Source organism: Artemia sp. Qi Xiang Cuo, chromosome 2, assembly GCF_049724085.1.
Source record: "Artemia sp. Qi Xiang Cuo chromosome 2, ASM4972408v1, whole genome shotgun sequence".
Lineage (NCBI taxonomy): Eukaryota > Metazoa > Arthropoda > Branchiopoda > Anostraca > Artemiidae > Artemia > Artemia sp. Qi Xiang Cuo.
In genome coordinates this window covers 89199320-89213207 of record NC_142795.1, presented here as the reverse complement: position 1 = coordinate 89213207, position 13888 = coordinate 89199320, and the positions used below count along the sequence as shown (strand labels likewise).

The 13888-nt window shown below is 34.7% G+C and overlaps 1 protein-coding gene across 1 annotated transcript in view; it reads left to right on the top strand.

The window, feature by feature from the left end:
• Nucleotides 1-13888, top strand: part of 5PtaseI (inositol polyphosphate-5-phosphatase A) — a 75094-nt gene that overhangs the window by 37916 nt on the left and 23290 nt on the right. Inside the window, exon 6 of the mRNA XM_089108335.1 lies at nt 1471-1551. Coding sequence (XP_088964461.1) covers nt 1471-1551 — 81 coding nt within the window. The remainder of the gene's footprint in view (nt 1-1470; nt 1552-13888) is intronic.

Below are 13888 nucleotides of genomic sequence, written 5' to 3'. Positions count from 1 at the left end.
GACTAATGATAGTCTTATGAAATGATTTTTTATTTTCTGAAGGCTGCCTATGGACTTTTCTGCTCCAATGAGAGCATGCTTTTTTTTTGCGTCGGTTATATTTTAGTAAAGTGCTAGCTATTAATATTTTATATATTATATATATATATATATATATATATATATATATATATATATATATATATATATATATATATATATATATATATATATATACATATATATATAACTCATAATCTGTGAAGCAGTCATTTCTGTTCGTTTTAAGTTTCGAGTTTGCTCTTTACTTTCCCAAAAAAACGTTTTTTTTTGTTTTTTTTTTAATTAATTTATGTCAAAACGAGTTTGTAAGAATTACATTGTTTAGTTACAAAAGGATTTTTCCAGGAGGATATGTTCAAAAACGGAACATTCCAGGAGGGAAGGGGGGTTAGAAACCAGAAAGTTTTCTTACGGTAAATATTGACAAAATTCTCCTAGCCGTGTTTCTCTATGCTAGAATACAAGATATAGTCAGTCTTTTTTTTTTTAATTTCTCACTCTGAATCTCAAATTTAGCCCTCAAAATTCATTAATGCAATTTTTAGGACTAACCTTGCCTTTTGAATCAAGTTATTTAACGATTTTTCCTTATATTTAATCTTTATTTTTAACTTTACGAGTTATACTTAATCACTCACGTTAAGCCGTGAAAGCAGGTCAGCAAATCAAAAAGTTACATTTTACATTTCCTTCAAAGGAAAGCTACACATTCTTAAGCTGTTTCGTACCTTGTGTTTTTAGTTTTTTGTGGATGATTTATTACTCGTGTTTCTTTTTTTGAATTTGGTGCCCGAAAAATCAAATTTCTGTTTTTTTATTTTGGTGTTAAATTTCAATTGTTACATGATGTCACATGAAGGTCTTTTTGAAAAAATTAAATTTGGGGTTTTTCCTAATTATTTAAAATATATTTGAAAGGCCGCATCCAGGGTGGTAGGGGGTTTGATCCCCTCCCATATCCATACAAAATCCCAAAAATCCATACAAACAAACTTTTGGTGGATTTTCTAAGCTTTTTTGTGAACCTCCCCCTCCCCCGCAAAAAATAACCTTCGCCGATCCAAAATCCAGGATACGACCTTGTATATATGGGTGTGGTACTTTCCAATTAACCAATCCGTGCAATCACATTTTATTTTTACTGTCCTTGGTATTTTACAGAAAGATCGATTTTCTATTCTTTTCAGAAATTCCATTTGTCTTTAGTTGCATGAATTTACTTAAATCATTTACATTTGAATTAGATTTCTCAAACCGCTCCGTTGACATATCTCTCCTCCGTGTTCCCATGGAAATGATTTAAGAATCTTATCCCGTCTCTGTGGGGATCCTATTAATATTGCATCAAGATTAAAAATACTGGGAGACAGGCATAAAGGGGGAAAATAAATCTTAATTTTTCTCTTTGTTAATTATTCGTTAATTCAGGATCTGACGAAATCACTACGGCCAAAGAGTATACCAGACAATCATGATCACCGTGTCTCGTTTTCTGACGATCTTGATAGAGTAAGTATACTACTTTTATTATACTGTATAGCATCGATCAAGACTACAAAAGCCATTTCATGAATACTTTAGAGCAGCGGTCGGGGAACTTTTTTAATCATTACCCCAAAATGTTTTTGTGTAAGTTGATATTACCCCATCGCGAAGAGCAAGAAAAAACGAAATCGCCTCTTTTTAGCATATTTCATATTATAGCCCCTCATGATAATTTTGAAAAGAAAACAATAACTAAAAATTTAATTTAGACACCATTTATTCAATTTATGAATGTAAAACCTAGTACTAGTAATACATAACGATAAGAATAGTACTATACGTAATATATATAACAAATTGAAACCTATTGGGATACCATTGAGGGTTGACACTTTTGGATACTATAACAAATTATAATAATGATAACGGTGGTACAAACAAAGATCAGAATTGAACAAATTTGAAAAAAAAAATAATTGAAAACATTCTTCCTTCGTGTTTTGGAGAAATGATGTTGTTTTATGTTCGATACAATTGCTTCAAAATTGGGAATTTTTATGTAAGAGCGATTTGAATACTTCGGCGTTTAATCGCTTTCTGTTCTTCGTTTTTATGCTCATTAGAGTGGAAAAGCCTTGTTCGCACACATATGTTGTTTCAAATGACAGCAATTTTTAACCACCTCTTCATGTTCAATTTGGAAAGCCTTTGTAGCTTTTGATATCCAAAAAGACGACAGGTTTGGTTCACTCTCAAATTGTCACCGTGTTTCAGTATTAAATCGAAGTTCAAGAATTGCTTCTGCCGAGCCTGAACATTCTTCTGCTTTCATAGCAATTTCACATTTAAAAGAATCTACAATCCAACTGACAGTATATGTATCAAGATCTGAAAAGTAATCTGAAAACCGCTTTTTGAATTTGATAAGATGTCTTACAATTGTATCTTTGATGTCAGCAAAAGTAATATTTTCGCAATCTTCCAAAAACAAAGCTAACCTTGAAAAAGAAGCTATCTTATTCTGTTCTACTTTTTGTCTCCAATACTGCAGCTTTAATCCAAACGCTGACACTATTTCTCTCGCTGAAATGATATTAATATTCTTTCCTTGCCATTCTTTTTTTAATATATTCATATCCTCAAAAATGCCCAATAAATATGCGGGTTATGAAACCCAGGAAGTTTTTAAACTTATCTGCGAGAATATATTTTTGATCAACCATAAAAATTTCGACTTCAGTTTTGAGAGTCCAAACTCGATTTGGTACATTTCCATGAGAGAGCCACCTTGCTTCTGTATAATAAAGTAGGTCCATATATTCAGCTTTACCGTCCTGACATAATTCACGAAATAGCCACGTGTTTAGTGCATGTCCCTTGATAAAATTTACAATCTTGATGACATCATGCATGACGGCTTCCAGTGTAGGTTCTAAATATTTGACCATAAGGGCCTGGCGATGGATCAAACAGTGAGTAACTTCAATATTTGGGTTATTTTTTTACGAAAGCTGAAAAACCATTTATATGACGCAGCATAGCTGGAGCTCCATCCAAAGACACAGAAATACAGTTTTCTCATTTTAAACTTTGGGCATTGAACTATTCATTTACTTTATTATAGACATCAATTCCACGAGATCTCAACTCGAGAGGAGAACCAAACAGCAATTCCTCTTCAAAAGTATCTGCACCATTGGTGATGGATCATACAGCGAGTAACTTCAATATTTGGGTTATTTTTTTACGAACGCTGAAAAACCATTTATATGACCCAGCATAGCCGGAGCTCCATCATAAGACACAGAAATACGGTTTTTCCATTTTAAACTTTGCGCATTGAACTATTCATTTACTTTATTATAGACATCAATTCCACGAGATCTCAACTCAAGAGGAGGACCAAACAGCAGTTCCTCTTCAAAAGTATCTGCACCATTGGCGATGGATCATACAGCGAATAACTTCAATATTTTGATTATTTTCTTACGAAAGCTGAAAAACCATTTATATAACCCAGCATAGCTGGAGCTCCATCCAAAGACACAGAAATACGGTTTTCCCATTTTAAACTTTGCGCATTGAACTATTCATTTACTTTATTATCGACGTCAATTCCACGAGATCTCAACTCGAGAGGAGAACCAAACAGCAATTCCTCTTCAAAAGTATCTGCACCATCGGTGATGGATCATACAGAGAATAACTTCAATATTTGGATTATTTTTTTACGAAAGCTGAAAAACCATTTATATGACCCAGCATAGCTGGAGCTCCATCCAAAGATACAGAAATACGGTTTTCCCATTTTAAACTTTGCGCATTGAACTATTCATTTACTTTATTATAGACGTCAATTCCACGAGATCTCAACTCGAGAGGAGAACCAAACAGCAATTCCTCTTCAAAAGTATTTGCACCATTGGCGATGGATCATACAGCGAATAACTTCAATAATTGGATTATTTTTTTACGAAAGCTGAAAAACCATTTATATGACCCAGCATAGCCGGAACTCCATCCAAAGACACAGAAATACGGTTTTCCCATTTTAAACTTTGCGCATTGAACTATTCATTTACTTTATTATAGACGTCAATTCCACGAGATCTCAACTCGAGAGGAGAACCAAACAGCAATTCCTCTTCGAAAGTATCTGCACCATTGGCGATGGATCATACAGCGAATAACTTCAATATTTGGATTATTTTTTTTACGAAAGCTGAAAAACCATTTATATGACCCAGCATAGCCGGAGCTCCATCCAAAGACACAGAAATACGGTTTTCCCATTTTAAACTTTGCGCATTGAACTATTCATTCACTTTATTATAGACGTCAATTCCACGAGATCTCAACTCGAGAGGAGAACCAAACAGCAATTCCTCTTCAAAAGTATCTGCACCATTGGCGATGGATCATACAGCGAATAACCTCAATATTTGGATTATTTTTTTACGAAAGCTGAAAAACCCTTTATATGACCGAGCATAGCCGGAGCTCCATCCAAAGACACAGAAATACGGTTTTCCCATTTTAAACTTTGCGCATTGAACTATTCATTTACTTTATTATAGACGTCAATTCCACGAGATCTCAACTCGAGAGGAGAACAAAACAACAATTCCTCTTCAAAAGTATCTGCACCATTGGCGATGGATCATACAGCGAATAACTTCAATATTTTGATTATTTTTTTACGAAAGCTGAAAACCATTTATATGACCCAGCATAGCCGGAGCTACATCCAAAGAAACAGAAATACGGTTTTCCCATTTTAAACTTTGCGCATTGAACTATTCATTTACTTTATTATAGACATCAATTCCACGAGATCTCAACTCGAGAGGAGAACCAAACACCAATTCCTCTTCAAAAGTATTTGCACCATTGGCGATGGATCATACAGCGAATAACTTCAATATTTTGATTATTTTTTTACGAAAGCTGAAAACCATTTATATGACCCAGCATAGCCGGAGCTTCATCCAAAGATACAGAAATACGGTTTTCCCATTTTAAACTTTGCGCATTGAACTATTCATTTACTTTATAATAGACGTCAATTCCACGAGATCTCAACTCGAGACTAGAACAAAACAGCAATTCGTCTTCAAAAGTATCTGCACCATTGTAGCGAACATATATCATTAGCTGTGAATTGCTACTAAAATCAGTTGTCTCATCAAGCTGAATAGCGAAATATTTAGCCTGTTTTAATGCGAAAATAACCTGTTCCTTCACATTTTCTGCTAATATAGAAATTCGTTCTTTCACAATTCTCGCAGACAAGGGCACTGAATTCAGTTCCTTCGCTTATTTTTGACCTTACATAATCTCTGCCATTTTTACAGCAGCTGGTTTAACCAAATCTTCACCAATAGTGTATCGTTTCTTATTTCGAGCAATTAAACAGGCTGCTTGAAAGACAGAAATTCCAGATGAACTTCCAGATAGAAAATATTTTTTTGAGGAGGAAAATCCCCCACAACCGTCAGGGCAAGGGTTTTAAGTTATGCCCTGGGGGCATAAAAGGTTTTTTTAGAAGGCGTTGTTGTAGAAACTTCAAAAAAAGGCTCATTCGATTTGAAATTCAAAAAGCTAGCCCTTGATTCTGAACGCTGATCAAATGTACCAAACAAGTTGCTATTTAATCTTTGTCTTTTAACAGATATTTCTAAATTTGATAAGTATTCTCGCCGTTTGGAAGACAGATGTGAGTGCAAATTATCTAAAAGTTTCTTCAACTGACATTTTTTGAAAGATTCTGAAGTCAGTATCTTCATACATACAACACACCTTGGTTTCATTGTACCATTGTCTTTAATTTGTGTAAAACCGTAATTAAGAAATTCGTCTTGGTATGCTTTTTTTCTAGTTGCTGCCATCTGAAGGGCAACGAAAAATAATCATTAAAATACTTTAATTAACTTTTCAAATTGCGGCTAACCTTTCTTGGTATATTGATGATTAATGATAAAATGGTGGTCTTGTCAGCAACTAACTAGTAAAACTGGCTCTCTGACTCGTCAATGTATTTGTATCTTGACGGCATGGCACAGACTGAGCAGATAGCCGGGGCTGTGCTTTACTGGGCAAAGATTTAACTCGAGCGCAAAGGTTTAACTCGAGAACACTCTAGTGGTGGGGAGCGAGATGGTGTGGCCTGCATATGTTGCTAAATTATTTAAGTTGAAAAAATTATACAGGTTTATAAAATAGCAAATTAAAAATATATACTTTTGACTCACAAAAGTTTCATTTTTACTCCCCAAAATTTTATTTTTACCCCATTTGGGGTAATTTATCCCGGTTTCCCGACCGCTGCTTTAGAGGTAAGCATAGAAGCAGCTTACTTTAGAATATCATTTCGTCACATTTTAGTCAAAACATTTTAAGTTTATTTCTGGTTTAAATCAAAACTTTCCGCAGAGAGTGAATGGTTCGTTAGACACAAGATTACACAGAGTGCTGTTCTGTACCCCCTATAAAATGCTAAGATTTGTGCGATTTTCCTCGAATATTTTCACATTTTTGCACAATTTGTCTATTTTGGGGTTTATATGACAATCTCCAAAGTACAGGTTAGGCTATGTTTGAGTTTATTCAATAAAGCAGTAATGTAATAAAAAAAGAATTTAATTTCCTTTATTCACTGTTTTTTTTCAATATTTGCCTTCTTGATTTCCTTCTTTTCAGGTCTAAATTGTATTAACACTTTTGCTGGTTCTTTACCTCTCTTTCTCGAACTCTGCAATTTTTCGTTCTGCATTTTCATTTGAAAAAAAAAATTTCTCCCATTTCTTTTTTTCAGTTTTACTGTCTCGATTTCCTTCTTTTCAAGTCTGCATTGTATTAAAAATTTCGCTGGTTCTTTATCTCTCTGTCTCGTACTCTGCAATTTATCGTTCTGCAATTTCATTTGAAAATCTGTTTCTCTCATTTTCTATTTTTTCCAGTTCTTACCCTCTTGGTTTCCTTTTTTTCAAGTTTGTATTTTACTAAAACTGTCGCTGGTTTTTTACTGGTTTTCTTGTACTCAGAAATTTTTTATTCTTCAATTTAATTTGAAATCACTTTTTCTCTCATTTTCTGTTTTTTTTTTCATTTTTTACCTTCCTGATCTCCTTCTTTTGCAAGTTTGCATTGTATTAAAACTTTGTCTGTTTTTTTTAAATCTCTTTCTTATACTCTGCCATTGTACGTTCTGCAATTTCATTTGAAAGTTCTTTTCTCTCATTCTTATTTTTTTCAGTTTTTACTCTCTTGATTTCCTTCTCTTCAAGTCTGCATTGTGTTAAAACTTTCGCTGCTTCTTTACCTCTCTTTCTCGTACTCTGCAATTTTTGTTCTGTGATTTCATTTGAAAATCTTTTCCTCACATTTTCTGTTTTTTTTTCAGTTTTTACCTTTTTGATCTCCTTCTTTAAAGTTTGCATTGCATTAAAATTTTCGGTGGTTTTGTTCCTTTCTTTTACTCTGCAATTGTTCGTTAACCAAAGAGTGCTGTTCTCTACCCCCTATAAATGCTAACATTTGTGTGGGTTTCCTCGAATATTTCCACATTTTTGCATAATTTGTCTATTTTGTTGTTTATATGACAATCTCCAAAGTACAGGTTATGCTATGTTTGGGTTTATTCAATAAAGCAGTAATGTGATAAAAAAAAATTGTAATTTTATTTGAAAATTAATTTCCTTCCTTCACTGTTTTTTCTCAATATTTTGCCTTCTTGATTTCCTTCTTTTGAGGTCTGCATTGTATTAAAACTTTTGCTGGTTCTTTAACTCTCTTTCTCGTACTCTGCAATTTTTTGTTCAGTATTTTCATTTGAAAATATTTTTCTCTCATTTCTTTTTTCCGTTTTTACCTTCTCGACTTCCTTGTTTCCAAGTCTGCATTATATTAAAAATTTCACTGGATCTTTATCTCTCTGTCTCGTACTCTGCAATTTTTCGTTCTGCTATTTCATTTGAAAATCTTTTTCTCTCATTTTTTTTTATTTTATTTCAGTTTTTACCCTCTTGATTTCCTTTTTTTCAAGTTTGCATTGTATTAAAACTGTCGCTGGTTTTTTACCTCTCTTTCTTGTATTCCGCAATTTTTCATTCTGCAATTCCATTTGAAAATCTTTTTCTCTCATTTTCTAGTTTTTTTTCAGTTTTTACCTTCTTGATCTCCTTCTTTTCAAGTTTGCGTTGTATTAAACCTTTTTCTGGTTTTTTACCTCTCTTTCTTATACTCTGTGATTGTTTATTCTGCAATTTCATTTGAAAGTTCTTTACTCTCATTCTTATTTTTTTCAGTTTTTACTCTCTCCATTTCCTTCTCTTTAAGTCTGCATTGTGTTAAAACTTTCACTATTTCTTCACCTCTCTTTCTCGTACTCTGCAATTTTTTGTTCTGCAATTCCATTTGAAAATCTTTTTCTCTCATTTCCTGTTTAGTTTTTAGTTTTTACCTTTTTGATCTCCTTCTTTAAATTTTGCATTGCATTAACATTTTCGGTGTTTTTTCTTTCCTATCTTGTACTCTGCAATTGTTCGTTAACCAAAGAACGCTGTTCTCTACCCCCTATAAAATGCTAACATTTGTGTGGGTTTCCTCGAATATTTCCACATTTTTGCATAATTTGTCTATTTTGGAGTTTGTATGATAATCTCCGAAAGTACGGGTTAGGCCATGTTTGGGTTTATTCAATAAAGCAGTGATGTGATAAAAAGAAGAAAAAAAAACGAAAAATGGAATTTTACTTGAAAAATTAATTTCCTTCATTCGCTTTTTTTTTCTCAATATTTACCTTCTTGATTTCCTTCTTTTCCAGTCTGCATTGTATCAAAACTTTCGCTGGGTTTTTTATCTTTCTTTCTCATGCTCTACAGTTTTTCGTTCTGCTATTTCATTTGAAAATCTTTTTCTCTCATTTTCTATTTTTTTCTAGTTCTTGATTTACCCTCTTGATTTCCTTCTTTTGAAGTTTGCACTGTATTAAAACTTTCTCTTGTTTTTGCCTCTCTTTCTTGTACTCTGCAATTTTTCGTTCTGCAATTTCATTGGAAAATGTTTTTCTCTCATTTTCTGTTTTATTTTTCAGTTTTTTCCTTCTTGATCTCCTCTTTTCAAGTTTGATTTGAATTAAAACTTTTGCTGTTTTTTTTACATCTCTTTCTTATACTCTGCAATTGTTCGTTCTGTAATTTCATTTGAAAGTTGTTTTCTCTCATTCTCATTTTTTCAGTTTTTACCCTCTTGATTTCCTTCTTTTCAAGTCCGCATTGTATTAAAACTTTCGCTGGTTCTTTATTTCTCTTTCTCGTACTCTGCAATTTTTCGTTCTGCAATTTCATTTGGAAATATTTTTCTCTTATTTTCTTTTTCTCAGTTTTACCTTCTTGATCTCTTTATTTTCAAGTTTGCTTTGTATTAAAATCTCTGCTGTTTTTTTGTCTCTGTTTCTTATAATCTCCAATTGTTCGTTCTGCAATTCATTTGAAAGTTCTTTTCTCTCATTCTCTGTTTTTTTTCAGTTTTTACCTTCTTGATATCTTACTTTTCAAGTTTGCTTTGCAACACTTTCGGTGTTTTTTCTCTTTCTTTTACTGTGCAATTGTCGTTAACGATAAGGGCGCCTTGTTGACGCAGACGAAATATTTGCAATGCATTTTTACTTACGTCAGTAGTATGTGACCCAAATTGAAAATCGTACTATCCGTTATAACTGTAAAGACGATGAAGAATGTAAATACGGAATGGCAATAAGGAAGTGAAAAAACTGTCTTGTATAACAAATCAGCAAAAAGTCAAAACAAAGCAATTTGGATTTGGCTGACTGTTTCTCTGAAGGTATAGAGTATTTCCGAGGACTTTAGCTAGGCACATAGGCAGATTTTTTTTTTTTTTGGGGGGGAGGGTCGATTGAGGGGTTGCCCCATTTCTGCCACCTGGTTTATCTTGATCTTCATTTTTTTAATTTAGTCTTTGTGGTGTACATCTCTGAGCGCTGCATGTGCCTCACTGTTCCACCAGGCGTCGCACAGTCTCTGCAACGCTAGACACAGTTACACTACTCTTGGCACGCGCCACCTCGTGTACGTAATATGAAAGTCGACGACCCCTTAGACCCCATTACAAAAAAAATTATTTTTTTGATAATCTGAATAAGAAGTGCCCATGAATTTGGAAGAATCTAGGATTTTGGGAGGGAGTACGGGTCCCAAGTACCCCTGCTGCATATACTGAAGACTTCAGAACCTGCACGCATGTCGTATCTTGGCAAACACATGAACTAAAACTTTGAGAAACCATTAAAGTATCGACTGCTACCGTGAAATGTGCAGTCCACGGGGCGCGCCGGGATGTATACCAGGTGGCGGAAAGTGATTGATGAACCATCGGTTCGAGTTAATTATGGGGCCTCAATACTTTGAATATAAAAAAGGGGCTTGTTTTACTTTAATACTGAACCTTCCAAGTAAATCTTTGTTTGTTTGGATGATTTCTTTTGCCGAATGGCCCAATCTTAAAGAGAACCCGAAAAAAAAATGAGTTTGCTATCTGGGAGCCACTGTACTCTGGTATGTGAAATTTACATCAATGTTATAGAGAAAGGGTACCAGCTGGAAGCTCGATAACACTTTTTCAAAGCCTAATATCTTTTGCAGACCCACTGTTGGAGGTTTTGTTCCCCTTACAAGAAAATTGAATGTAGAAGATGTCAGGGTTCTGTAAGGGGAGAGTGAGAATAGCAGCTTGAAAACACCCTACCTTGCACTAATCTTTTGTTTTATTCTGTTCTGGAAGTTTCATTCCTCCAAGGTAAATAATTTTATGGGTTGAAAAAACCAATCTGTTCCAATTGTATCCAGAATTCGCAAAGCAAAAAGTTGGTTTATGCTGAATTTTAGGTTTCTATGCCTGGCAAATAAGCTCGCAAATTCAAACTTGTAAATTTTAGGTTGGTTTGCCAGGCAAACAAGCTTGAATTAAGATTGCAATGAGCTTCGTTTGAGCTTCCTATTAGCTTAATTTTAGGCTTCTATGAAAAGCAAATAAGCTTGAATCAACCTTGAAAAATCTGACCTTGTATCACCCTTGCAAATTTTAGGTTGCTGTGCCAGGCAAACAAGTTTGAATCAAGCTTACAATGAGCTTGCTAAGAGTTTAGATGGCTAAGAGTATGATTCTAGGTTATTATGCCAGGCAAATAAACTTGAAATTTCAACCTTGCAAATTTTAGGTTGCTATGCCAGGCAAATTAGCTTGAATCATGATTGCAACGAGTCCTTTATGAGCATGATTTTAGGCTGCTATGCCAGTAAAATAAGCTTAAAAATCCAACCTTAAATCAGCCTCGCACATTTTAGGTTGCTATGCCAGACAAATAAGCTTGAATCAAGCTTACAATGAGTTTAGTTTTAGCTTGCTGTGAGCTTGATTCAAACAAGCTCAAAGTAATTAAGCTCGGTAAACAAGCTCGAAGCAATCTTGCAAATTCAACCTTTCAAATTGAAAGTTGTTATTCCAGGCAAATAAGCTTGAATCAAGCTGGCAATAATATTGATTTTATGGTTCTGAATTTGGATTGGGAGATATTTCAAGACTGTTTCCAAAGCGATTTTGGACCTTGCCCCACCTAGATTTTTCTAAAATCTTAATGCCCCCCCCCTCGTAATATTTAGATTTTATTATTCAAAATTTGCATGAACGTACCAGGAAATTATTAGGAGTAGTATCTATAAGCGACAGAATAGCCAAAGCCACTGTCAAATATTATACCAGGATTCAAGCTTCTGGGAAACAACAACCTATTATCGCTCTTTGTCATGGGAGCGCTAGGCAGCAGAATTAAATCGGGATTCCATCTTGGCAAGCATTTTTAGCACTCTCTCTATATTCGTCCATGGGCAAAATTCAGGTCAATTCTTTTAAGCTCCCTTCTCCATTGAAGCTTCGTCCATCAAATGTTAGTCTTGAGCTTATGACAAAAAGGAGAATATTCCAGATGAACTAATGAGAGCTGGATTCTTAAGGAAAAAGCTACAGATCTCAAGAATCATTTATTTGTTTACACTGATGGACCTCTAGTAGGGAATAAACCCGCAGCAGCAGAAATAATTCCAGATACTTCCCTGACCATCCGAAAGCCTCTTCCTCTGGACTTCTCAGTTTTGAAGGCTGAACTGGCAGCAATAGTTGAATCACCGATGGCTGCCAGCAATATACCTTCCCGCTTATGTAAGGTAGCCCTCTTCTGAGATTCTCAAACCGCTCTTAAACTTTTAAAAACGATAACCTGGAATTCAAAGGACACTGATTTACACGAGATAAGGAAGCTACTTAATTCTTTATCCAAGATTAACATAGCAGTAGCTTTCCAACATAATATGCCTAGCTATGTACGCATCAACTATAATGAAAAAGTAGACAGTCTTGCTGCAGAGACAGCAAAGTCTATCAACCCAAAAGTTGCTTGAAAGTATTCAATCGCGCTTTGAGATACAATTAGAAACTGCCATCCTTATAGAAAGCCTCCCCCTGATCTGGTTCCAATATTCAAAGAGCGCAAATACGATTGGGCTTATTTCAAAATAAAAAGCTTAGCAATAATATTACGACGAGAAGAATACAGATGAAAGCAACATAATGATCCGAAATGTAGACTCTGCAACTTTGTTGAATAAACCTTCCAAAACCTTTTCTTCAAATGCACGACAAACAAAGGCGAATCCAAAGAAAAATCTTGGGGGGCAATGTGACAAGAGCGCCAATAATTGACCAAATTGACAAGTTTATTATAAAAAGGTGAGAAAAAGAGAGAAAACAAATGACGGCGACAGAAAAAATATTGGGGGGCCCAAGGTCCCCCCGCCCCCTCCTTGGATCCGCCTCGGACGACAAGTACCCTGAAATTTGTAAACCGAATGCCCTAGAACTAAAATATAAACTTCCACCAAGTACTTACCTGATTGTGTATGTACCTTTACTAGCTTCCATGTGTTTTACAGACAGGCATTCAATATTTTCAAAAACCAAGATGTGCTCTGATGTTAATGATTCGTTCTATGGGGGCTAATTGATGATTATGTATTTTGTATTGTTTTTTTTTCTTCATAAGAAAAATAATGTGCTGAGTATGAGCATTGTTACCTTGTGCAGAATAGAGCTAGAGTGAGCTGGAAGAGCATATTGGTATGTGAAAACGTGCAGTTGGAAGCCGAAAGGAGTCTGTTTAGGATTCCAGGTGTTTTTTATATGAAGAAGATGAAGACATGTATTAACCTGAAGGAAGCTTAAAAGTTCATTAACTTGATATCTTTATGGGTTGTCCTCTGGGCATATTTTATTCTAATGAAAAATATTTTGTGAACGCAACACCTTTTATGCAATTTATAACGTCATTGCAGCACTATCATGTATCTTTTTTGCTATTTAAGTTCACTTAAATGGGATGCTATTTGGATGAAAAATGTTTTTTCCCTCAAAATAAAGGCTCCAAAGTATAGTCGGCCGGTTCCACGTCTTTCCCATGACCCACCAAAATGTTGTCATGCCCCACCGGTGGAGACTGCGCCCCACGTCGGGAATCAGAGGGTTAAACCATACAACTTTCAGTTCAGGTGCTTAAAAAAGCATTTGGATGCACGTTTGTTGCACTCATAAATACTTTCAGAATAGAAAAATAAACTTCGGCATAAAGAGCATGGGCTGAGGAGGGGCAGGCCCATCGGTTCAAGCTTTAGTTTTGCTCCTTACTTTCATTTGAAGACTATTTTTATTTATTCTATAAATAATTGAGTCAAGAAATGATGTAAACATGTTTTTACAACTTTCCTTGGATACTGCTGCTTCGAGAAAAACATGT